General features: G+C 41.9%; 1 protein-coding gene across 2 annotated transcripts in view; it reads right to left on the bottom strand.

The window, feature by feature from the left end:
* The window catches only part of VRK1 (VRK serine/threonine kinase 1), a 59,928-nt gene that overhangs the window by 18,803 nt on the left and 16,232 nt on the right, over positions 1-24,893 (bottom strand). Inside the window, exons 4-11 of one of the 2 annotated variants that reach the window (XM_048486123.1) lie at positions 20,678-20,750; positions 19,473-19,560; positions 18,210-18,318; positions 17,579-17,671; positions 14,352-14,484; positions 13,674-13,794; positions 11,228-11,286; positions 9,507-9,686 (exon numbers count right to left, since the gene is read on the bottom strand). In XM_048486123.1, coding sequence (XP_048342080.1) covers positions 9,507-9,686; positions 11,228-11,286; positions 13,674-13,794; positions 14,352-14,484; positions 17,579-17,671; positions 18,210-18,318; positions 19,473-19,560; positions 20,678-20,750 — 856 coding nt within the window. The remainder of the gene's footprint in view (positions 1-9,506; positions 9,687-11,227; positions 11,287-13,673; positions 13,795-14,351; positions 14,485-17,578; positions 17,672-18,209; positions 18,319-19,472; positions 19,561-20,677; positions 20,751-24,893) is intronic. The other variant, XM_048486124.1, reaches the window with a different exon arrangement.

Below are 24,893 nucleotides of genomic sequence, written 5' to 3'. Positions count from 1 at the left end.
TTGCTTCTCAAGCTACTTGCTTTCCTGTCCCAGTTACCACCCCACCCCCACCCCCACCCCACTCCATCCTCCCGGCAACATTTCTGCTGCTATTAAAACCTTTGCTGATATATTCCAAGGCTATAAAACCTACTCGTGATCGATCAAATTAAGGATGCTCAAAGAATGTACAGAACTGATTTAAATTTAACATAGGAAGTCAGAATTCAGAGGTTTTGGGTGCAGAATGCAATGGATTCTAAACAGAAAGGGAAGCAAGAATCAATACTTTCTAAACTCAGTAGGATGCTTTTCTTTTTGTAAAGTTCTTCAGAGGGTAGTAGTGCTGGTCTGTGACAGAAGAGCTAAGTTTGAGTCTGGTAGCACCGAGAAACTTACAAGATTTCTGGGGTATATGTTTTCAACAGTCAAACCCTTTGTCAGACAGGTATCTGAAAAGGGGAGCTTTATCTCTAGAAAGTTTACACCTTGAAACTCTTGTTGGTCTCTATCATTTTTTCAGGTAAACTCCAATTCTACTGCCCCCACCCCACCCCATGCTTTATAAAGAGCCAGCAGAAGAACAGGTGGATTCTAATCTGGAGAAATGGCTCTGATTCCCCACTCCACCTGAGTGGCAAAGGCTTATCTGGTGAACCAGATGTGTTTCTGCATTCCTACATTCCTGCTGGGTGACCCTGGGCTAGTCACAGTCCTTCAGAACTCTCTCAGCCCCACCTAACTCCCAAAATGTCTGTTGTGGGGAGAGGAAGGGGAAGGAACTTGTAAGCCACCCTGAGTCTCCTACAGGAGAGAAAGGTGGGATATAAATCCAAACGCTTCTTCTCTTCTTCTTATCTTAGAAATAAACTTCTGGTCTATGACCGTAATAAATATTGATTGATTGACTGGTCTTAGAAATATAAGAGCTGGATAGTACCTTGAGGGTCATCCAGTCCAATCCCTGCACAACACAGGAAATGTATAACTATCTCTGCCCCCCCCACTCCCCCAAGAACCCCTGATTCCCAGAGGAAGGCAAAAAAGCTCCAAGATCCCTGGCCAATCTGGCCTGGAAGAAAATGGCTTTCTGCTTCCAAAGTGGCAATCAGCATTATACCAGGCATGTAAGAAAGGGCCACAAGAAGCCTGTAAGGGCCACTCATCCCTTCTTGCCCTTTCTCTCACGATCTGCCCAAGTTCCCAGAATCAGCACTGCTTGTTGATTCAGAACGCAGCACATTATTTTCCCCCTAGTGGTAATGACTAGAGCTCCACTGGGTTACCTGCATTTCCAAACGCCACAGACCAGACATGGATAACACACAAAGCTTTCCCATTTCCTATTTTGCTGCGAATGTTTCTAAGCCGACCCATTCTGCAGACCACACGCAGGCCATATATCTTCGCTTATAAGCATAAAAATAATGGCTGAAGTTCAGCTTGCCCCCCCCCCCCGCAAGTTTCAGAAGCGTATAGCTTTACTGAAATAGCTGCCGAAGCGGTTACAACCTTGCATAGTTGACGAGAGAAGGGGAGAGTGCATTACATCTTTCCAAAGTGTTGCTTCATGATTACCATCTAAACCCTGCTGGGCTGAACAGATTGGTTCGATAATTACATACAATAACTGCAGTGGGCAGGTAACCCTCAGCTGGCACGGGGCAGCTCCCCTGTGAGAACTTCCATATGCAAACTGCACTGATGGAGTGCATTAGGTACATCTTTTCTGCCGGCGCTCAGGCCTGATTAACACCAACCAAGGCTCCAAGGTTAGAGTGTCAGCAGATTTGTGATGCATTAGGCAGGAATAAACACAGACACTTTTGTTCATTCGGACCGAAATTAAGGAGGAATATTTCACCACTGCATTGCTTTTATATGCAGGACATAAATGCATTCCTTCTGGCTGCATTGAGGAGAGGTTGTTGTTGTTTTTTTTAAAAAAGGGCTCGTTGTGAAACCAGAATATCCAGTACATTCAACACACAAAAAAAGCAAAAGGACATTTATCTTGTTTCAAAGCTTATTCAATAAAAAGGCACTCTCTTAATCTTGATTCAGGTGAGTTACATGGCAAGAGAAGTCAGGCATCATTCTCTGACAGAGACAACACCCATGTTTGAGGGAGAGCGCGAGGCAAACGATGAATCACTAATTCATATTTATTTCACTCCAAATATTTCCTAGCGGTTATCAAGTGCCATCAACGGGCTCATCACTGAGCCTACGACAGGTCCCGTGACTTCAATAGTTTACAGCAGCAATAACGGATGCTTCCACAGCAGCACGACGAGAATTAACTTCTCTTTAGACATGGCGCTAAGCAAACCCATGCAAATTCTAGAGTAACATCATCCATTACCTTTGGAAGTGAATTAGATTCAAGCCAAGTTGCGAACAATGTCTCATTAATAAGCCTCAAATCTAGAATCACTTAAAATTGATAGCGCAGAAGACTTAGGTCTCCTAGCGGGAGGGAATTTCAATTAAACTGGGCACCAGCTGTTGCCACAGCTTCAGAACGCTGGGTCATTCTGTTGTGCCAGCTATACCCAAGTACAATTTAACTTAAAATAGAGAACCTGTGTTGTCACCAATTACAGATCTTCTGTATGTCCACTATATGCAATTGAGGTGTACTTCCACGGCCTTTTAACAACGTTGTTTAAAATTTCCCCTGCTATATTTATTTAAAACATTCCAATTCAGGGACTCCAAGGCCCTGTGTTTAGCGGTGGGATTCAAATAATTTAACAACCGGTTCCGGTAGCGGGATTCAAATAACTTAACAAATGGTTGTTTACAAGCACCATTTTAACAACCGGTTCCGCCGAAGTGGTGCAAACCAGCTGAATCCCACCACTGCCTGTATTAATGTGTGTAAGTATGCATACCTGTTGATTAAGGACTGCATTCATGCATCCGTGCTAAGGTGCTTTTCACCTGAGTATAATCTGGAAGACAATTCCTGTCCCAAGGTGTAAGGCTGCCCAATCTTCTAACCATTCCACAGATGTGGATGTTCCTCCTTTTCCCCTGCTTCACATACATTCTCCCTGTCTTCTTTATTTGAAGCAAATTATCCTGCACTGCTATGCTCACAATTTGCTTGCCACAGTTAACCCAAACTTCATTTATTTATTCATTTATAGGCCACCTTTCCCCTTTGAACCGATCCAAGGTGGCTCAGGGCATATTACATTAATAAAATCAACCATAATTATAAAACCAATATCTCTCTGCCCAAGAACACATAGGCCAGAGACCAATCAAAAGGGAAAGCAAAGAAAATAAGCAAAGGGTATAGAACAGTGGCGGAGAACCTATGACACTCCAGATGTTCAAAGGCTACAATTCCCTGGCAGGGGCTGATAGGAATTGCAGTCCTTGAACATCTGGAGTGCCATAGGTTCACCACCGCGGGTATAGAACAATACGCTGAAAAGAAGGGGGGAGAAGGGAAGGGAAAGTGAATGGGAAGAGTGTCAAACCCCAGAATCCAGGGACAGATTAGTAATATCCATTGGGGGGACTGAACCAGTGGTGGGATCCAAAAATTTTAGTAACAGGTTCCCATGGTGGTGGGATTCAAACTGTGGCGTAGCGCCAATGGGGCTGGGCAGAACATGACGGGGGCATGGCCGGGCATTCTGGGGGCGGGAGATTCCTGGGCGGGGCTGTGGCAAGGACGCCGGTGCACCTCCTGCTAGACTGCTTCAAGTTCTGCATGCTACTGCTGAGAGGAGGGGTATAACTAAGGCAAAAATCACGTGGCAAAATCACCAATTAGTAACCCCCTCTCGGCACACACAAATAATTAGTAACCTACTCTTGGGAACCTGTGAGAACCTGCTGGATCCCACCTCTGGACTGAACCCTGTCACTACTAGCTTTCACCAGCCCTAACAGGCATGGGTTTAAGGGGCGGGGGGGGGGGAGGTTTCACTGCCAACTGGGTCCTGTTTTCATTGGACTTGAAGAGATAGCTGAATTTATCCAAGATCAGATCTGAAGACAGCCAACGGGAGTTCACTAACCGCGTCAACGTTGGAGGGGAGGTCCTGACTGAGCAACAAGATTTTATCCACAAAAAAAGCTTGTAAATGCCTCACAGCTAATTACCAAATCCCTAATGTTGGAAGAACCCTCACCCTAAAGCAACATCACCCTAAACAGTTGCGCTGGGCAAGAGCTAGTGGATGCGATAGAGGTCATGGCCTCCATTAGAACATAAGAAAGAGCCTGCTGGATCAGACCAGAGTCCATCTAGTCCAGCACTCTGCTACTCGCAGTGGCCCACCAGGTGCCTTTGGGAGCTCACATGCAGGATGTGAAAGCATTGCCTCTCATAAACATCCCACAAGATATTCTCGCCACTTTGTCATGAGTACTTTGCCAAACTCGCTATAGTTGTTTAAACTCCCTTTTCTTCCTTCGTAGCTCCAAAGTAGCTCCAAAGTGTACCAAGAGGCCAGTTTGGGACTGGAGTGAAGAGGACATCGGGGAATGGCCTTGCTGATGGCTTTAGAGAGGTCTTCTACCAGCACATTTAACGAGTCACCAGGAGGCAGCGGATCAGACAGGGCATTATGAAAACCAATTGGATCCATATGTCTCTGTGGGCCAGCATACATCAGCTTGCTGCCTGTACAGGGAAGGACTGAGACATTCAGATGGGCCTCAGGGCAAAATGGTTCAACCAAGAAACTCTATCAATAAAGATCAGGCCAATATCCACTTAAGAACCCAGAGATCACATCCAGTGTGTGGTCTGCTTGATGAGCAGGACCTGATAAAAAAAAATTGAGCAAGTCTTAGTGTCGCCACAGAAGACACCAGGTCTATAGCCCCATATGAAGGCAGCTATGTCAACATGATTGCTGCAGTCCCCTAAGACCATTACCCTGGGGAACTCCAACAGGTTCGGAAGGGTATTGGGTGGTGCATTAAGCAGCCTGCACACCAGCCAAATAGCCAAACGCTCCTCTGCATCTCGTACCAGACCAACACAATCAACATCTTGGAAGTGCCCTGAAGTAGAAAGTCTCCTGCATGAGCATCACTCCCCCGAACCCTTTGTCTGGAACTGATGAAGGACAGAGAAACCTGGGATGTGGGCTAAGTCATAAAGTATGGTTTGAAGAGTGTGGAGGGGGAATCTGCATGCAAAAAAAAACAATTAAGACAGACACAAGAACGGGGAAGAGGAAAGAAGAATGTTTGAGCCCCCCAAGGCCCATGTTTACTGGGCCTGAGAACGGTGGTGATTCGGCATGGCCAAATTCGGACATTCAAATAGATTCCTTTTAAACCCCCCCCCCCCCACACACACACACATATACAATCCCAAAGGGAGCTATTAGGAGATGGGGGCTACCCTTTGAGAGTCCATAACTTTGGATTCCCTGAACCAGGTGCCTTTGGAGCTCCCAAAAGCACCTGGTAGGCCACTGCAAGTAGCAGAGTGCTGGACTAGATGGACTCTGGTCTGATCCAGCAGGCTTGCTCTTATGTTCTTAAATGTCACCAAACCTGGGTGGTATCGTCAGGAGAGTCACCTGAAGATACCCTGAAATTTTGGTGCTGCTAGCTTAAAAGTGCACCCACTACAGGCTGAAAAAGGGGAAAAAAACCTTTAAAATGCCCCCAAAATACTACTGAACCCAAATTTTGCGGTACACCCGAATAAATTCGGGTATACTGAATCAGGGATTCAGCTTATTCGGCTATACTGATAATTTTACAATTGAATCAAGCCGAATCCAAATTTTCCTGAATTTTTTCAATGTTGCTCAAGCTTAGTTAGCATCTTTGTCAGAGTATAAATACGAAGCAGCAAGCACAGCACAATCAGCTTCTCTCCTACAGCAGCAAAACTTATTAGTCAATGCCCCGGCTCATTGTGAAATACTGCTGTTTGGTTATCAATCCCTTCATTCTCCAACCATCTCCCTTCTGAAAAATGTTAACAATAAGCAAAATTGGTATTGCCATCTACAAAGCTGTTGCAACAGATAATGACAAGTTTCAGCCAGAAGGAAGTCATTTTCCGGAATCTACATTTCAACAGGAGTTCAGCAGTCAGAAAAAGGACACGGTGCTTCTATACCAGGAATTTTCTTCTATGAAGTTTAACTTTTCAAGTAAATAGAGGTCAATGCAATTAAGTTGGACTGAACAGTAAGTGGTAAAATCAGTGCTGAGCTAAACACAAAATCCCAACTCCTGTCTCTCACATCAGATCGGGCTCCAGTCAAGACAGCTGCTACCTTCTGAAAGTCCCCTTCATATATTGTCTTTTAGCAGGCATGATTTTATTTACTTGCCAGTCAAACACAGACTAATGAGCCAAGAATGTAATGCAGAGGTGAGAAATACATGTCAACATTCTGCATGGAACGCTGAAGGAACATTGATATGTTTCAACCACAGACTCCTTTTGAGATTCAAGCTTTCAGTTGGGGGAAAAAATGTTCTAGTTCACATGATGGCACGACTGCAATTTAAAAGATTTGTCATAAATCCTAAAAGCTTGAAAAGAGGGAGACGAAAGACAGATGAAGCGTAGTGCCAGGTGTATTTTTCAAGCTTTATAACGTGCAAGCTCCTACCTTCGTAAAGAAAAAAAAAAAGGCCTGTGCATCAGATAGCAAACCACCTGATTTCTGCAGCCTGGAATTCACTTTACTCATGAAAACAATTATGCAAACTATGCTAAAAAAAATGCAAAATAATGGCAGCCCTCAGGTTTTGTTAGATAGTTGCCTGTTGCCCTGGAACACATACACAAAAAGCATTTTTAGCCTAAGTTGCTACATCATTTCTTCAGGTTTGATTTTCAATGATCTAGTCCCATCTCAATTCTTAACACAGAGCAGCTGCGAAGTACGAGCCATTTATCCAGAGAAGCGCAGGTGAGAAGAAAAGAGGTTTTCAAATGGCTTCATCTACATTACGTGTAATTTTTTTCTCCCTTGACAGGTTATTATAGGAAAACCAGTGACCAACTGGCTACAGGATTCCCATCAAGTTAAATGCCAAGGAAATCAAGTGAACTATTCTAGAGAGCGCTGGGCTGGATTTATTAATTGATTAATTGGTTCAGTTAAAGTGTGGATATTTAGCTGGACTGTAAAGCAGATCACTTTCCCCTGAAGGATGCTCAGTGTTGGGAACATTGTTCAAATCTTACATGCGTTTCTTGATTCAGGCAAGGTATTTAAGATGATTGTCCGTAAGTGATCCCCCCCCCCCCTCCATTCAAGGAGGGAAAAATTGTTTTAAAGCGCCATGTGACCACCAGTTAGAAGTACTTCCACAATCATCCTTGATTTGGAAGCAAGTCCTATTATTTCAGTGCAACTTCGTTCAAACAAGCTTGCTTCAGACTACAGCCTTATTTAACTAAGCTGTAAATGGCTAACAGCTTAAACCAGACCCACTAAATACAATCAACAGGAAAATCGCAAGCTAAGATTAATTTGTATTAGGGTCAATCTTTTGGAAAATAAACCTTCATTCAATACAACGTAGTTTATAGTAAAAGAAAGATGAAGCCACGAACCTCAGATATCTAGCTCAATAGGAAACTGATAGGGGTTGGTCAGTGGCATTCAGTCAGTGGCTTACAAAATACCATCAAGCGGAAAAGATACTTTTACTTCCATCCCTACCATGAAGGCTTCACAGCAGAAAGACTCCTGCGAAGCTTACCTGGTGCTTCCTTGGAGCAGTCAACTGGTTCCAAAGAGATGGAACCGTCCCATCTAGTCACAAAGCCCTCATTGGAGCAAAGGGCTTCTGCCCTCGCTTTTTTTTTAAAACAGGAGGTGGGTACTGCATTGAAAAACAGAGCTCAGAAGAGCCATGTGCAGCTCCTGAGCCACTGAGTAAGTACAGTGGAAACTTGGTTTTTGTCGATAATCCGTTCCGGAAACCTTGGCAAAATCCGAAACCGACGAAAACCGAGGCAAACACTGGAAAGCAATGGAACTGCATGGGTCGCTGTTTGTTGTTGCAGAATTAGTGCACGCGCGCCAACAAAATCCAAAGCAAATGAAGAAAAGCAAGACAAGATTTTCGGGGGGAAATTGATGAAAACTGAAACCAACGAAAACCGACGACAATGAAAATCGAGGTACCACTGTATCACTGGATTAAGTAAAGCAGATTTTCGTAAAAGGCAATATCAGAAGACACAAACATATACACCCTACTCTGACAAGGCGCCTCAAATGGTAAGACAAGTTAGAACTATACTGCCGCATATTATTCAAAACATTTCTAGGCCACCTTCACACACACAAATACCACATCACAACCAGGGAGAAGTGCCAATAACAGTTATTGAAGGTATGCCAAATCAATCAAAAAGTCTTCACTCCGTGGCAGAAGACAGGGATACAGACAAGTCTCTCTGGGGAAGGAATTCCAAAGTTTTATACAAGAATCCTCAGTGAAGTCATTAAACGAATGACATCTTTGTCAGTAAAGGTATTCATGTTCAGGCTTTTCTGCACTATGAACCAGTATCCTATACAGAATTACTCCTTCTAAATGAATCCAAAGACATGGAACACTTGTGGATTCTACACAAACACACTGAACAGGAAGCCAGCACTTAGACTGGGTAAATACATGAAATGTTGCATTGCCGATCCTAACTATACTGCTGTGAGCAAGGAGGCTCTTGGGTACAGTAATTAGACTTTTCTGTAAAGTAAAATGGAAGAACAGAAGTGGAGGGGAGGGTGTCTCAAAACTCACACATTCTTGTTGCACCCCCAACCACCAATCATACCGAGCATATGGTTCAAGGGAGTCTAGAGGCTGCTGACCAAAGTCAAGGAAAATCCATTTCTGCAATTTCTCTACAATGGCTTAGATTCCACCTTTCCAATGAACATTACATTGCAGGAAGACTCTGTACTTACCTGAGCAGAGTGACAAGATCTAATCCTTTACAGCAGCTAGTTAACACTTCTTCATAACTGTCAAGCCCACTGAGATGTCTTTACAACTAAGCAGTTCTTCTACTTATGCCATTACTGTTCTTAATGCATACAAAAATTACACCTGCTTCCTTCAAACTTTTCCCCCCATCAAATTTCAGGTCAGATACTGGCCAGGATCCAAGAGAGCCATATGTAACTTGCTATTAGAAGCCCAAAGTCCCCTTGGACACAGGTTTCTTAGACATTAGCCCAGATGCTGTATAGAGCGATGCTTCAAAAGCACTCCGTGATATGACATGTACATCTCTACCAAAAAGTAAAAACTCCCATGGGGTGAGCTCAAACTCCTGGGCGTGCCTAAAGTAGCTCTTTGGATGCCAGCCAGTGAAAATAAGATTGAACAAGCTATGTGATCATAAAATACGGCTGTGGTCTCAAGTGTGCATTTGTACTGTCCTTCCTCTTCCACTCTTGATGGCACCTGCCTGACACCTATTTTCATCGGCACTCATTCTTTCTTTAGTTGGAAACAAGACTTATTAGATGCTGATCTGAATTAAGTGATAAAGACCTTAAGTGCAGGTTTTGCTGGAACGTCCCCATTCTCAGAAATGCTGAAGTCCAATATACCATCATCCTTCTGGCCAATGTCCTTGAGACCACGAAGAAGTATTTCTCGTAACTGCTGATACGCTGGCTTTTCAGTGTAGTTCAATGCCATCACCTTTTCCATGTACCTGGCTATTTCACCTGAAGAAAACGATTATGAAGTCCATTCTAAGCAGATTTATAATTCAAACATGCACATTATAAGCTTATATGTGATTTAAGAAGAAGAAGAGTTTGGATTTATGCCCCCTCCTTCTCTCCTGAAAGGAGACTCAGAGGGGCTTACAATCTCCTTTCCCTTCCCCCCAACAACAAACACCCTGCGAGGTGGGTGGGGCTGAGAGAGTGCCAAAGAACTGTGACTAGCCCAAAATCTATGAGCTGGCATGTGTTGGAGCGCACAAGCTAATCTGGTTCACCAGATAAGCCTCCACAGCTCAAGTGGCAGAACGGGGAATCAAACACGGTTCTCCAGATTAGAGTGCACCTGCTCTTAACCACTACACTACTCTGGTTCAAGTCTAGAAGTCTGGAAACAGTTAAAAATTCCTTGTGATTACTGTACCACACAATCACAGGTATGCTATAGAACACAAACATCAAAAAACATACCTGAATTTCAACAAAATATTACAGAAAAAAATTCTAGAATGCATCTTTAACGTATAAAAGGAACTTTGCTTCTGAAAGCAAAGCTTACAAAGCATTTCCCAACTGTACCACCAGTACTGCGGATCAAGTTTGGGTTGGTTTTGGTGGGTTTTCTGGGCTGCGTGGCCGTGGTCTGGTAGATCTTGTTCCTAACGTTTTGCCTGCATCTGTGGCTGGCATCTTCAGAGGTTTATTCACAGAGATACACAGAGGTGTGTCACTGAGATACATCTTCAGATACACCTCTGAAGATGCCAGCCACAGATGCAGGCGAAACGTTAGGAACAAGATTTACCAGACCACGGCCATACAGCCCGGAAAACCCACCAAAACCAGTTGAATTCGGCCGTGAAAGCCTTCAACAAGTTTGGGTTGCTTTTCAAATCGATTTCTAGGAGAAATATCCTTCTGTCAGCTAGACTCAACCAGCATAGGGATTTTTAATTTCTCAAAAGCAAAAATTCCTGGTATATACACCCAAATCGTTCAATTTGTTTGCCGCACAAATGCACTTGTTTGGAGTCTCTGAAGTGACTGAAATATGTGATGATCTGAAAGGTAGACAGCAAATTTTGAAATATGCTTGGTAGATCTTGAAGAAACTGAATACTGTTCAGATCCTGTTAAATTCAGAGAGAGAACTGCCCTAATGGCTGCAGACTTTGATCTCTGTTAAGAAAAGGAACGTCCTGCAAGCTCCAATTTTAAGAAAACTTCAACTTTATATACATTCTATACAGTTAGGGAAAACACTAACATGCAGACATTAGACACATTATTTAAGCTGTCAAAATGTACCCCAGAAAATTTCTGAACAATGTATTCAAATCTCCAGAACAAGAAAGCAATAAAGGGTTTGTGAAAGAAAGAAAGAAAGAAAGAAAGAAAGAAAGAAAGAAAGAAAGAAAGAAAGAAAGAAAGAAAGAAAGAAAGAAAGAAAGAAAGAAAGAAAGAAAGAAAGAAAGAAAGCTCAACATTAATTAAAGAACTGTGTTTTATTACAGACTATTATTCAATTTGGAATTTCCTACCTGGTTTATCTTTTTCAGTGAAGCATTTTTTCATCAATTCTGCAATATTATCTGTATACCTGACAGAAGAAAGCAAGACATTAACTTACATTTAAAAGAACAATAAGCTTGTTTCTTTGGAAGACTTTGATGTCTTTCAGCTGACGGTTGCAAAAATGGAGCCAGTCTTTTGTAGTCTTAAATTATATCTCTCACCTAATAAACTCTTCCATTATCTAATACAGGCTACTTTATTTAGCAACAGACTCAAAACAGTGAAATAATCGGAATCTTGAATAAATGGCAATATGATTGTGTGATATATTTTGATGGATATATGTACTATATCAGTGGTGGTGAACCTATGGCACGGGTGCCAGAGGTGGCACTCAGAGTCCTTTCTGTGGGCACATGCAAACAGAGTGTCCCCCCCCACACACACACACACATCTAGGCTGGCCTGGGCCGCTGGGCTCGATTATTAGCATTAAACCTAAGACCTAGTTTTGGGAAAGCAGTGTAGGTAACCCTGTTAAGCGCTGTTAAACCCCACTGATTTTCATGTGAAGAACTAAAGTGCAGTCCTTTACCTGGGAGTAAGCTTGGTTGCTGGCAGTGGGGCTTGCTTCTGAGTAAACCCTCCTAGGGTCGTGATTCACCCATTGAAAGAGTTGCACAGTTGCTTCAAAGCAAAGCCACTGACTACCACCAAGCTTTCTCCTGAGTAATGCATCCCTCGGAGCCAACTGTTTTTTTCTAAACTAAAACCTCAGTATTCAGGTTAAATTGCCGTGTTGGCACTTTGCAATAAATAAGTGGGTTTTGGGTTGCAATTTGGGCACTCGGTCTCGAAAAGGTTCACCATCTCTGTACTATATCATGGTACTCCCAGGTTACTATGTATGTATATCAAATTGGAAAAATCAATAGCATTTACTGGAACAGTTTATGTTGGAAAGTGGAATAAGAACTTCAAAGCAACTAAGACGGGGAAATTGACAAACAGCTATATACAGCAGGAGGTAACAATAATTTTGAAAGCTAGGGCCAGATTCCTATGTTTTGTCCAAGTGGGTGAGTGATTTAGTATTTTGATGGGCTCATCACAGCCCCACTAACAGGTAAGAACATTTTTAAGGAAAAAAGGGGGTCATTTTTTGAGGGGGGGAGGGTCTGGTGTTTATTCTAAATTTGAGTTTGTGAGCTATCTTGAAACATAGGCAAAGGAAGAATATTTTAATAAACACACCATGCTTGACTAGAGCAAGGATCCATCTAAGTCTGGCAACCTGACTCCAGCCCTGGCCACAGAGACTCGCCCGGGTAACAGCCCTCACCTGCTGATTGGTCCTCAGCAGGAGACAGTCAGAAGACTTCTGCCTCTGAACCTGAAGACCCAATATGGCTACAACGGCTAATAGCCAATGGTAGCCGATCCCACTTTTAAATCCATCCAAGCCAGTGGAAAGTTAACCCAAGGAGGGAAGGAAGAGGAAGAATGCACACAGCATGTTAACACCTAATCATGACATGGGAGTTTTCACCAAAGATGAGACTATGATATGCAGCTTGTTGATATGGGAGACCTGGGCTGATTCTGGAAAGGCAACTGTAACGGGTTACATGAACCTGTGTTGCCTGTGCCACCATTTGCACAATGGGTGCAGGGGCCAGCCGGGATCGCTTGGATCCTGGTGGCAGGAGGCAGCACGGTTCATACAGGAAACATTGTGTTTTCATGCAAACCATGCAACTGAGAATCCCGCCCACCCAGGAATCCCCCCACCCACTTACTGGCACAACATGGCAGCGGTCTATTAGAGAATCCACTATAATGGTGGCTGTCTGGGGAATCTACCACAATGGTGGACAGAAGGGGGTGGGCATAGAACGCTCCCTGCTTGCCGTAGTTTGCACAGCAAGAAGTGTTAAACCTGGGTTAAAGGGGAAAAGTCAGTAATTTAGTGACTTTCATTTAACTCAAGTTCAAGTAAATATAACGGATCAGAAGAGAGATGGGGGGGGAGTTCTGTGGGAACTTCTCCCCCAAACGCTTTAAAAAGGGGCCTGAACCTGTTATATTTGGCCTGTGCAGAATCACCCCTGGTTATCTCTGTCTGGCTTTGAAGTTGTGCAAAGTCAAAGGTGCATAGAGAAGTGTATTTAAACAAGATTCCTAGACATGGAGAAGTAGACAGGAACCTATTTTTTCATCTGCAGAATATTCATCCCTTCTTGCAACACTTAATATTACCACAAGATTTCATGCTAAACTTTAAATAGGGTTTTTTTTGGTACAGTGAAACTCTGCTTAAAAATAATAAAGTTGTATCACTTAACATTGAGCCTACACCTAACAAATATTCTGGATTTGTACGAGAAAGACACAATTTTTACCTCAATACCAACAAGATGATCAAAAATGGCTGCTTTGAATGTGCCAAACTATTTTTAGAGAGTGATTTACCTAATTTTTGAGTCCCTGACATAATTGGGATCTTGAAGGTTATCTTCCCAAGGCAGATGACCACTAAGCCAATAGATCATACAATAACCCAGAATTTCCAGGTCACCACGTCTTGATGGAGCTACAAACAAAACAAAGCAAATTAAAAATCCCACAAGGTATTATGATATACAAAAGTTAACTCTACAATATTTTTCAAAACGACAGACAGCCAAAGCGTGGATATGGATGCCCATATGGTGCAAAGAATCTGGCATTATGTATTACATGCTGAAAATCTGCATGGGATTTACTAGTTTGCCTATTCATAATGGACTTATTATCAGGTAAGGCTCGAATCTGAGTCATGATTCCAGGGTCACCAGTAAAGGGAGAAGAATGGGATGAACAGCACATAGTTACCAAAGAGAACAGAAAGTTAGGTACATAGTTAATAAGGTTAACAAGAGGTGTCAAAGAAAACGATGGCCAGAATTCAGACACCTCTTTAGATATACTCAAGGGATGCAGTCACCTAACATATAACATCTATACCATACACCTTCAGGTAGAAACCTTCAGCGTATTCATTCTCCAGTAATAACAGATAATTGTTTTAACAGGGCAACAAATTGGGTGCGCTTGGTGTTATATCCACCATGTTCAGAAATGACTGCAGAAGAGAAAAAAATCACTTACCCACCCCTTTGTGTGCATCAATACTAGTATATTCAAGTGTTCCATCATGACACCGCTTGGGATCTTCTTTGTAATCCTTGTGAGTGCCTTCTGGACAGTATCGATACGCCAGGCCATAATCTACTAAATATACCTATTAAAATTCCAAACGCATCCAAATCTACTTCCAAGGATTTAAAAGGAATACACTTTGGTAAAGTTTTCAGTACATCATAATTCTCAGGAATCTGCATTTCATCTTTAACTGTGTTCTAAACAGTCGTTCTAGTGTAAAAAAATTGATCAATGTACTTCAATAAATTAATAATTATTATTGTCATTATTTCCACCAAGGTGCAACCAACTCATGGCAACCCTGTAAGGTTTTCAAGGCAAGAGATGTTCAGGGGTAGTTTGGCACTCCCTGCTGCTGAGTTGCCGCCGTAGCACTCCTGGGTGGTCTCCTATCCAAACACTGACCAGCGTTTGAGATCTGACAAGATCCGGATAGACTAGACAATCCAGGTCTAGGGCCCTTTTATTATTTATAAAATTTATATCTTGCCTTTTTGCCATTGCAAGAGCTGCCAAGGCAGCAAACAATTTAAAACACACAAGGTAAAATTATATCATCAAACCATTAAAATAAGACGAATACCTCAAACATAGCATTAAAATAAATTTAAATAGTTTTTTAAAAGAGCTAATACTCATATGGAACCGTTAAAATACATACAAAACATACAAACATTGGATAGGAAGGAGGCTCACTGAGGGAATTTCAAATGAAAAGAAAAGTCTTCATCCACTGGTGGGAGACAGCAAGGGAAAGGGACAGATGAATCTCCCTGGGGAGAAAATTCCAGAGCTCTGGTGTCATGACCAAGAAGGACCTCGCCCGGGTTGCCAAACTCCTAATCATACACGGCTGGGGCACCCAAAGTAGGACCTCCAAAGATTACTGTAACAGTTGGGTAGGTATATAAGGGATCACAAGGTCCTCCAGGTATGTTGGTACCAAACTATATAGGGCTTTGAAGGTCAAGACCTGCATCAATTGTTTCCAAAAACAAACTGGAAGCCAATGTTGGTGGACAAGGACTGCAGTGATATGGTCCCTATTATCCATTCCAGTCAACATTCTGGCTGTAGTATTCTGTACCAAGTGAAGTTTCTGAATGCTTTTCAAGGGTAGCTCCACATACAGCACATTGTAGTAATCTAATCTAGATGAAACCAGGGCATGTACCACAGTAGCCAGATCTTTTCTGTCCAGGAATGGTTGCAGTTGCCTAACTAGTCAAAGCTCATAAAAGGCAGTCTTGACCACAGTTGTCATCTGCTGATCCAAGAATACCCCCAGACTATGGATCAATTCCTTCCAAGGAAGTGCAAGCCCATCCAGAACAACAGTTTAAATGCCAGGTCCTACCCTCCTCCACCCATCAGCAGCTCTTCCATCATGTCAGAATTAAGCTTCAGTTTATTAGCCCGCATCCTCTCCAAAACTGCCTCCAGAAGATCAGCACATCATTCATGCACTGGGTCCAGCCACACACTCAAGATGCATGTTTCTTCTTAAGGAGGAATCTAGACACAGCAAATGTACCTACACCTTATATCTCTATCTAGAGCAATACAACTGTAGCCAAAACTCAGAAAAAACAATGGTTTCAAATGTCACAAACAAATCTCTGATCATGAGACAAACAATCCCTGGCTTGAAGGCATAGTCACCCACCCTACGCCACCCCCTCTCTTTCCAGGAAGTCTTCATACCTCAACTCTAAACGGGTGTTTTACAGTGCAATCGAAACAGAACTACATCCTTCTGTTGAAGTCAATGGCCCAAAAGGGCTGTTAACTTAGACCAGTGGTGGCGAACCTTTGGCACTCCAGATGTTGTGGACTACAATTCCCATCAGCCCCTGCCAGCATGGCCAATTGGCCTAGCTGGCAGGGGCTGATGGAAATTGTAGTCCATAACATCTGGAGTGCCAAAGGTTCGCCACCACGGACTTAGACTCTAACATTGCGCTGTTAAAATTCCATTTTCTGAGGAGTGAATCAACACCTATTTGCTCAGATGTCTGCATTTTGATGTCACAGCAAACTGGAGTTTGACTGAAGACTTCTGAAATCAGGAAAAACTTCAAGTGTGTCCTGCGCGCAAGGGGAGGGAAAATTTGGGGAGCATGAGACCACAGTAACAAACTGGGCTTATCGCTGTCATGAACAAAGAAGAGTTTGCAAACTCTTAAAGGAAGGGCTAAGGCTCGGTGGTAGAGCTTCCATGCAGAAGGTCCTGGGTTCAGTCCCTGGCACCTCCAGTTAAAAGGACCAGGCAGTAAGTGATGTGAAAGACCTCTCCACCTGACACTCTGGAAAGCTGGTGCCAGCTTAAGTAGACCGTACTGGCCTTGCTGAACCAATGGTCTGGATTTAGTATAAGGCAGTTTTGTGTGTATTCAAAATCTGAAAAAGCTAAATATTTTCCCTTTTATTTGTTTTGTTTTAAGTCTTCACCTCCCAGGATAGATATCTTTTACCTTTTATTTCAAGAATTTGGGATGAAAGGCTTTTAAAATTATTTTTAACTCTTAAAAACGTGGGGTTGTGTTGACAGAAGTGACAGAACTTTGAGGACTAGTACAATTTGTGGATTTGGATGTAACACTGCTTAATTTGCAAGGGTATCTCAAAGAGCTAGCATTAGCTTCTTTGCTCTGAGATCAGCACTTGAACAGGGAAAATTATGGACTTTGTGTGTGCATTTGCCAAATACTAAAGAGGTAAAAATATATATAATAATAAAATTAGACAGCTACAGATATTTCTATAAACCAATTGATTTGAATAATCAACACGTTAAAAATCAAGTTGTCCAAGTAACATTTATGCTTGATGGATTCTTCAAACAAAGGAAATAAAAAATTGACAAAGCAGACAGGCAAACATAATTCACCAGTGTACTATATAATTTTAAACTTCCACCCCCAAATAGCTATTTGAAATTCATTTTGTATTGCAAGCATTCTCTTGAATATTATTCAGGGCAGAATAGCCAATTTGATCAACTGCCAGCAAAGTGAATAAAAAAGTACAACGTTAACTAGATATAAATGTCAGGCAGAAATATTAATGCTGTACACATTCATAAAGGCACAATTTCTGCTGAGGTTCACAGTAGCGCCACTTTCTTTAAAACAATAGCTTAAACACTGAAGAAAGGAGACATGGGAAATTACCTGATGTGGGGTCTTGTAGCTCAGCAGAAGATTGGAGGCCTTGATATCTCCGTGCACATATTCGTGTTCATGAATGTATTCCAAAACATCAAGCTAACAAAAGAACGAACACAGAACAATGGCAGCCAAAATATTCAACTTCAGTCAACAGAGAGCTTCATGTCATGGAAATCAGGATGCTTCGATGGATGCTAAACCTGAAGCAGTTTGACCATGTGCCAAATGATTACATACGGCAAAGACTTAAAATGACACCAATTGACCAATACATGAGGCAGGCATGGCTACGGTGGCATGGCCACGTCATGGGCCGTGAGGAAACATCTGTAGCAAAGACACCTTGAACCTGGTGGATGCCGCCCACGTGGCAGACCCAAAAAACGGTGGATGGACACAATCAATGAAGATCCCAGACCTTACCCCAGAAGACACTCAAAATGGTGACCTTTGGAAGAGACAGTTACAAAACTGACCCTGCACGTGCAGGAAACCAGTTTGGCGGGAGGAGGAGGAAGAGGAAGAAGAGGAAGAAGAGGAGGAGGAGGAGTCAACAGAGGGCTTCTACCTTTCACAGATTTAACCATGAATACAAAGAAACTACACTATCAGTAAAAAAAAGGTGTTTACTTACTATTCTCAAGCCCAACTGCAACACAGTTTTGCGCGTAAACTGCTTTCCTTGTTCTTCAAAAATTTTCTGAAGATCTTTTCCAAACCTGTCCATTACCATAAATCTGTAGCTGATGTTAAGAAGAAAAGAACACAGCTTTTAGGGAAATTCACACCTGCATTAAAAATTGTGTGCTTTGAAACATAATCACACTGATCATCATGCAGGAAGTCCCTTTCTCTATCCATTAGGGTCAGAATTAATCAGGAAGTAATTCTGTGACTGAACTCCACCCAGATACATGCAAATGAGCCTCGCATCCTCCTCCCACCCATGAGGTAGGCAAAACATATATCCCACTACACAAGCTCTTCAAACTGTGCCACAGAGAGAAACACTTATTACTGTGACATGCCTCTGACGATGCCAACCATAGATGTGGGCAAAACATTAGGAGCAAAAAGTACCAGACCATGACCGCACAGCCCAGAAAAACCACAACAGCCAGTTGATTCTGGCCATGAAAGCCTTTGACAATACATTAATCAGGAATTAAATCAGTGCCTTCTTTACCTTCTTCTCAACAGCAGCACCCTCCAACACTCGAAGCTTCTTTTTAGAATTAGTAGGGTTTTAAAAAGCTCTTTATAATGATATTTGGCTGCGGTTCTGAAAACAATGTTCGTGATTCCAACACAACATCCTTTTGATCATGGTCATGAATAAACAAACGCACCCATTTGTCCTTTTAGACCTTATTTTGTTCTAAATGATCCTTTTTAAACTGAGCAACACATTCGAAAGTGGTATTTTAAAATTCATTGTAGTAACATTTGTACCCCGCTTTCTCCTACAATGGATCTGATTTACTCCTGAGACAGAATTTGTATTGAAAATCATGAAGCGATCAGCACAGACTAACATTCATGAGTCTGGGCTGATCTCTTCATATTTACTCAATTTACATTCTGTCTGTGGAATAAATTGTATGCACTGTAAAAGAAAGTAGGATATATGTCTAATAAGACATCTATTAAGATACTTTAAGTAGGCCCTCATACATTGATCAAATGGTTAGAATTCATGCACGAAATAGAGGCCTGTGGAAATATTTACACAGTATATTCAATATCAGTTAAGATTTTACTGGGGATCAATATCAGTTAAGATTTTATACTGCTTTAACTATGCAGTAATAAACTTGAGTATGGATGCCCACAGGGTACATTTACACAACAGTTACAGAAAAATTCTGAGTACTTGGAGGTAAGATAGGGTTTGTACCTTTTGCCATTCTTTTCATGTAAGCCAGAACCCCAGTATCTTGGTACACCTATGTATTTCAATTTGTGTGAAGCATTCCATTTCCGAACTAAAAATATAAGCAGTTAACAAATGCACAGTTACAACTTTCTGTCAATAAGATGTTATCATTTGAATGCTAGACCAAAGTGTGTGGATCTGATACGTAAGACAAAAAGTGGATTAACCATCTATGAATAGTTATAGCAATAACTAAACATTTTGTAATAAGGCACTGAAGACAACAGCCAACTTTTGGCCCGATTTTAGGAATCTGCTAAACAGTGCAATACCATGCCATACTAGGAATTTTTCATACAAAACTTGCTGAAAACAATAGGTTTACATCACAGGTGTCAAACTCGCAGCCCTCCAAATATTATGGACTACAGTTCCCATCATCCCCTGCCAGCATGAGCAATTGGCCATGCTGGCATGTGATGATGGGAACTGTAGTCCATAACATTTGGAAGGGTGCGAGTTTGACACCTATGGTTTACATGAACCTCAGCATATGATTATATTGTACATCTCCACAATGAAATCAATGGGGTTAACAACGCAATCCTAAAAGGCCTACACCCTTCAAAGCCCATTTGCTTTAATGTCTTTAGAATGGTGCAGCTCTGTTCAGCATAACACTGTAACCAAGTGAATACCACTCTAACTCTACTGTTAATATATGCACCTCTTTCTACGTTCTTAGTAATTCTACCCTGCGCAGGACAGAAACCACGATGGCATCTTTTATAAAAATTCAAGTGTATCATTTAATTACAATTGTCTGGTTTTTTTTGTCTTCCTTCTACCAATCACTTTTCATGTTGAAAATTCCACTTTGTCTTAGAAATTAATGGCTGCAGCGGCCTCAATGGGCTGTGACCTTCTAGCATTAAAAAGGGCAAGAGTAAGTGTTCCAGTTCAGCAGGCCCTGCTCTATAAACAATTATCTTTAATAACTACCCAACATTGCATCATTATAAGGAAACATCCAGTTATAATTAAGAAAGCCCTCAAAATAACCATTAGAAATCTACTATAAACCATAGCTCTAGTGGTCCATGAATCATTAATACACTATATCACTAAGCACCCAAACTCAGATTTACTTTTATTTTCAAAAAAAAGGATTCATAGAATGCTGCTCTTTGTGGAGATAAAACTCCCCCAAAGCTCTACTTCTACTTTTAGCTCCTGGTTTAAGCAGCATCGCATGTAGAACTTTAATTCAGTAAAAAGGGGTCCATTTTCACTAGGCTCCTTTAAAAAAATCATGTTACATATAAGAATAAGCTTTTTAAAAACAATTAAATGAATAAAAAATCAATATCTATCATGTCAGGAAAATGCTTCGATGCGAGTTAAAGTGGCTAATTTTGTTCTGTGACAGCTGTTATATATTGCAAAAATAATGAAATGGAATATTTCTACAATCTTTGGCGGAATGTAATGTTTGTGTTAATGCAATTGTTGAAAATTGTTGAATTATATTCAAAATTGAAGCAAGTTTATTCCCAGACATTAGAATCAACTGAGGCTCAGTTCTCGGACTGGCTGAGGCGGTTTGCAGTCAGCCCTATGAGGAAGTGGGAGTGCACTTTAAGAGAGTCAATTAGGAGGTTCGGACCTCTCCCACAATGTAGGAAAGCTTTAGCCCTGGTTGAAAACTATAAGAACATAAGAACTTATAAGAACAAGCCAGGCTGGATCAGACCAAGAGTCCAGCACTCTGCTACTACGCAGAATTTGGGCTCCACCAGGTGCCTTTGGGAGCTCACATGCAGGAGGTGAAGCGCCAATGTAGCCCTTCTGCGGCTGTAGCTCCCGATCACCCCTGGTACCTGTTAAGGCATTTTGCAATCTCAGATCAAAAGGAGGGATCAAGATTAGTTAGCCATAAATCCCGACTTCTCCTCCATAAATCTGTCCAAGCCCTTTTTAAAGCTATCCAGGTTAGTGTGCCCATCACACCACCTCCTGTGGCAGCATATTCCAAACACCAATCACACACACGTTGCGTGAAGAAGTGTTTCCTTTTATTAGTCCTAATTCTTCCCCCCAGCATTTTCAATGAATGCCCCCTCGGTCTAGTATTGTGAGAAAGAGAGAAAAATTTCTCTCTGTATCCAACATTTTCTACCCCAATGCATAATAATTTTGCTTAGGACTTCAATCACATCCCCCCCCCTCAAGCTGCCTCCTCTCCAAACTAAAGGGAGTCCCAAAGCGCTGCAGCCTCCTCTCCCTCACTTCAAGGAAGGTGCTCCAGTCCCTCAATCATCCTTGCATATTTGCCCTTTCTCTGCACTTTTCTATCTCCTCAATATCCTTTTTTGAGATCGCGGCTGACCAAGAGAACTGAACACGAAAGTTACTCCAAGTCGGTGCAGCACCACTGCGTTTCTATATAAGGGCATGACAATCTTTGCAGTTTTATTCTCAGATTCCCTTTTCCTAATTATCCCCAGCACTTAGAGCGCTTTGCCTTGCCTTTTACAGCTGCCATGCAATTGAGGTTGACATTCCCATGGAACCTATCAACTAAGACGCCTAAATCCCTTTCCTGCAGTCTGTGACTGATAGCACTGAAGTCCCTGTAAGCATGTAATGTAGAAGTTTGGATTTTTTGCCCCTATGTGCATCACTCTTTACATTCTGCCACATTGAACTGCATACCATTGCCATTTCTGAGACCCACTCACCCTGAATTTATCAAGGTCCGCTTTGGGCTCTTAGCAATGCTTTGCTATGGTTCTCACCACCCTACATAATTTGGGTATCATCTGCCAAACTTGGCCACCACGCTACCCACCCCTACTTCCAGGTCATTTTATGAATAACAGGATTCAAAGAGCACTGAGTCCCAAAAGCGGATCGCTTAGGGGGGACAATTCATCTCCGACATCTCTCCATTGTGAGAACTTCCCATTTACACCCACTCTTTGTTTCCTGTTTCTCAACCAGTTTTTAATCCATAGGAGGACTTAAAACATAAGTGATATTCAAAATTTAAGCAATTATATAGCCAAGAGGAAAGCACGGTATAAATACTCAGCCAAGAGAAAAGCAGGGTATAAATATTTTAGCAAGTAAGATTAAATTAAAAGCATGCTGAATTTGTGGAGAACTGCAAATATGTAGAGTTACATTCAAGTTCTGCTAATTTTCTTATTTCAGACTCCTATGCTGTATGGTCCATTCTGCACAGCATAAATAAGACGTCCTGAGGATGCCAAAAAAGGCATCTTGGAGAGGAACTCTGCACAGCTTTTTCCCCCAAGACATCCTCAGGACACCTTATTTCAGCCCAAGCCGTCTTATTTTAAAGACTCCAGAAGAAGGACTTTTTCCTTCAAGCTGGCTGCAAGACGTCTCTTGCCTGGCTATGCGGAGTTCAGGAGCTCAGGAGGTGCTTTAAGTTTTCCGCCCAACCGTTAAGCTCTGTGGGCAGTTTCCTCCTCAGCTTGCCCCCAACATTTTGTGCGCTGCTGAAGGGATTCTCCCTGCCTTCGTTTGATGAAGGTCAGCTTAGGACATTTGCTCTGCAGGTTCCAATCCTGGGCACCTTTTCAGTTCGAAGTGTACACAGTTGCACTCAGTTCATCCTGCTGATTCCAGCAATATATAGTTTTCCCTTTTCTTAATTTTGGAGGAGCTGCATTCAAAGATATGCAGACATGTAAACAAGAATCTTAGCCGCTCTTAATAAAGTGTACAACTGTGGGAGTGCAAAAAATATTTTGGGTCTATAAAATAAATTTGTTCTGAAAAAGGCCTCCCAAACCAACACAAGAAAAACGTTAACAGCATTTCAAATGTGTCCCCCCACCAATTCCCAGATACTTTCTACATACAGATGGACTTGATTTTGTCTACATCAACTCAATCCTGGCCATAACAGACTCAGACTTACACAAATACATAGCATATCTCCATCTGAGATCGTATGTCCCTATCACTAAAAGACACTTTTGTTTTCAAACTGTCTATTCTACATAATCAAAGACATTCATTTATTAAAGACAATTTATCACCATGATGGTTATACATTAAAGCAGGCCACCAAGAACCAAGATTCTCTATAAATAAAATGTTTATATCAGCATCCTCTTAAAACCACACATACATCACCAACAAACTATGCATTAATGCTTTTCAATACATTTAGGAGTCAAAGACATGATGTATAGACTATTTTTACAAACGAAAATTTAATCGATTCATAGTGTCTGTAACTCTATAAATAAAAGATAGCGAGGGACAGGCAAATTCACATGACACCAAGTTAGAGCTATCAAGCAACACAATTTGCAGTGGTACTAAACAGCACCTTATAATTTTGATCAAAAGGCTTGTCTTCTTGTCAATTTTTTTTGATGTATCAGAGTTTAGAGGTGGATAATAAAAGTGCAGGGGTTGAAACTTCCAGAAGCTTCCCAATCTGGTCCCACAACAACACCAAATCCCATGTCGCATCTCCACACGTTTTAGGTGCTCTTTCCCCCAAATGGAACACAAAGAACACAATGCTTGGCCCTCAAATCAAGCAGTATGAATAGCAACAAAAGCTCTGGCACAGGCCTCTCCTTTTGCCCCGCCGCTGAATGTGCTTGTTAAAGAAACAGCTCTGCCACCATCTTGTGCAAGCCACATGGGTAAGGAGAAGTTGAAAAGCCCCTTGTCCTATATGTCATAGGAACTAATCAGTAGGCAGAACAGGGATGATCGCTTCAGTAAACAGCCTACAGTCTTAGACACAGGATAATATTTTATGCACAGAACTTGTGAGATAAAGAAATGGATGTGAGGTGTCAACAGGGACAGGATTGAGCAACCTTCTCTACTATCAGTACCCTACTTCAGCAATATACTGCAGCAGCCAGTCTAATCAGCAGCCAACAGGCCTGAATCGACAGATTGGAACTTACCGTGAAGGTATTTTCTCTTCAGTGGGGTGAAGTCATTCACAGATGATTAAGTCACAACCCCTACTGCCTAGGTAGGGCTACAGAAATTTCTATTTCTCTCCTTAAATATCAGGGGATGTCCTTTCTCTTCCCTCCAGGAGTAACAAGCTCTCCTCCACCTACAACCTTTCCACTCCAAGAACATCAGAGAGGGGAAAAGTCAATGACTTTGTCTCGCTGAAGAGAAGACACCTTCATGGCAAGTTCCAGGCTGTCATTCTCCTTCAGCGGGGTGAAGTCATTTACTGACGATTACTCCCAAGCAATGAACTGGGGAAGGGAGGGGGAATCCACTGTAAGTGATAGAAAACAAGATGAATTCAACCATAGTCTAATTTGTTCTCACCTTACAGGTTCTGATGAACCACCTGATAAGAGAACTCCATGGCTGAAAGCTGCTTCAGCTGAAGACAAAATCTAGTCTATAGTGATATAC

The sequence above is a fragment of the Sphaerodactylus townsendi genome, linkage group LG02 (assembly GCF_021028975.2).
Source record: "Sphaerodactylus townsendi isolate TG3544 linkage group LG02, MPM_Stown_v2.3, whole genome shotgun sequence".
NCBI classification, from domain to species: domain Eukaryota; kingdom Metazoa; phylum Chordata; class Lepidosauria; order Squamata; family Sphaerodactylidae; genus Sphaerodactylus; species Sphaerodactylus townsendi.
Note: the sequence above shows the minus strand (reverse complement) of the source record. Positions and strands in the feature narration are given on the sequence as shown.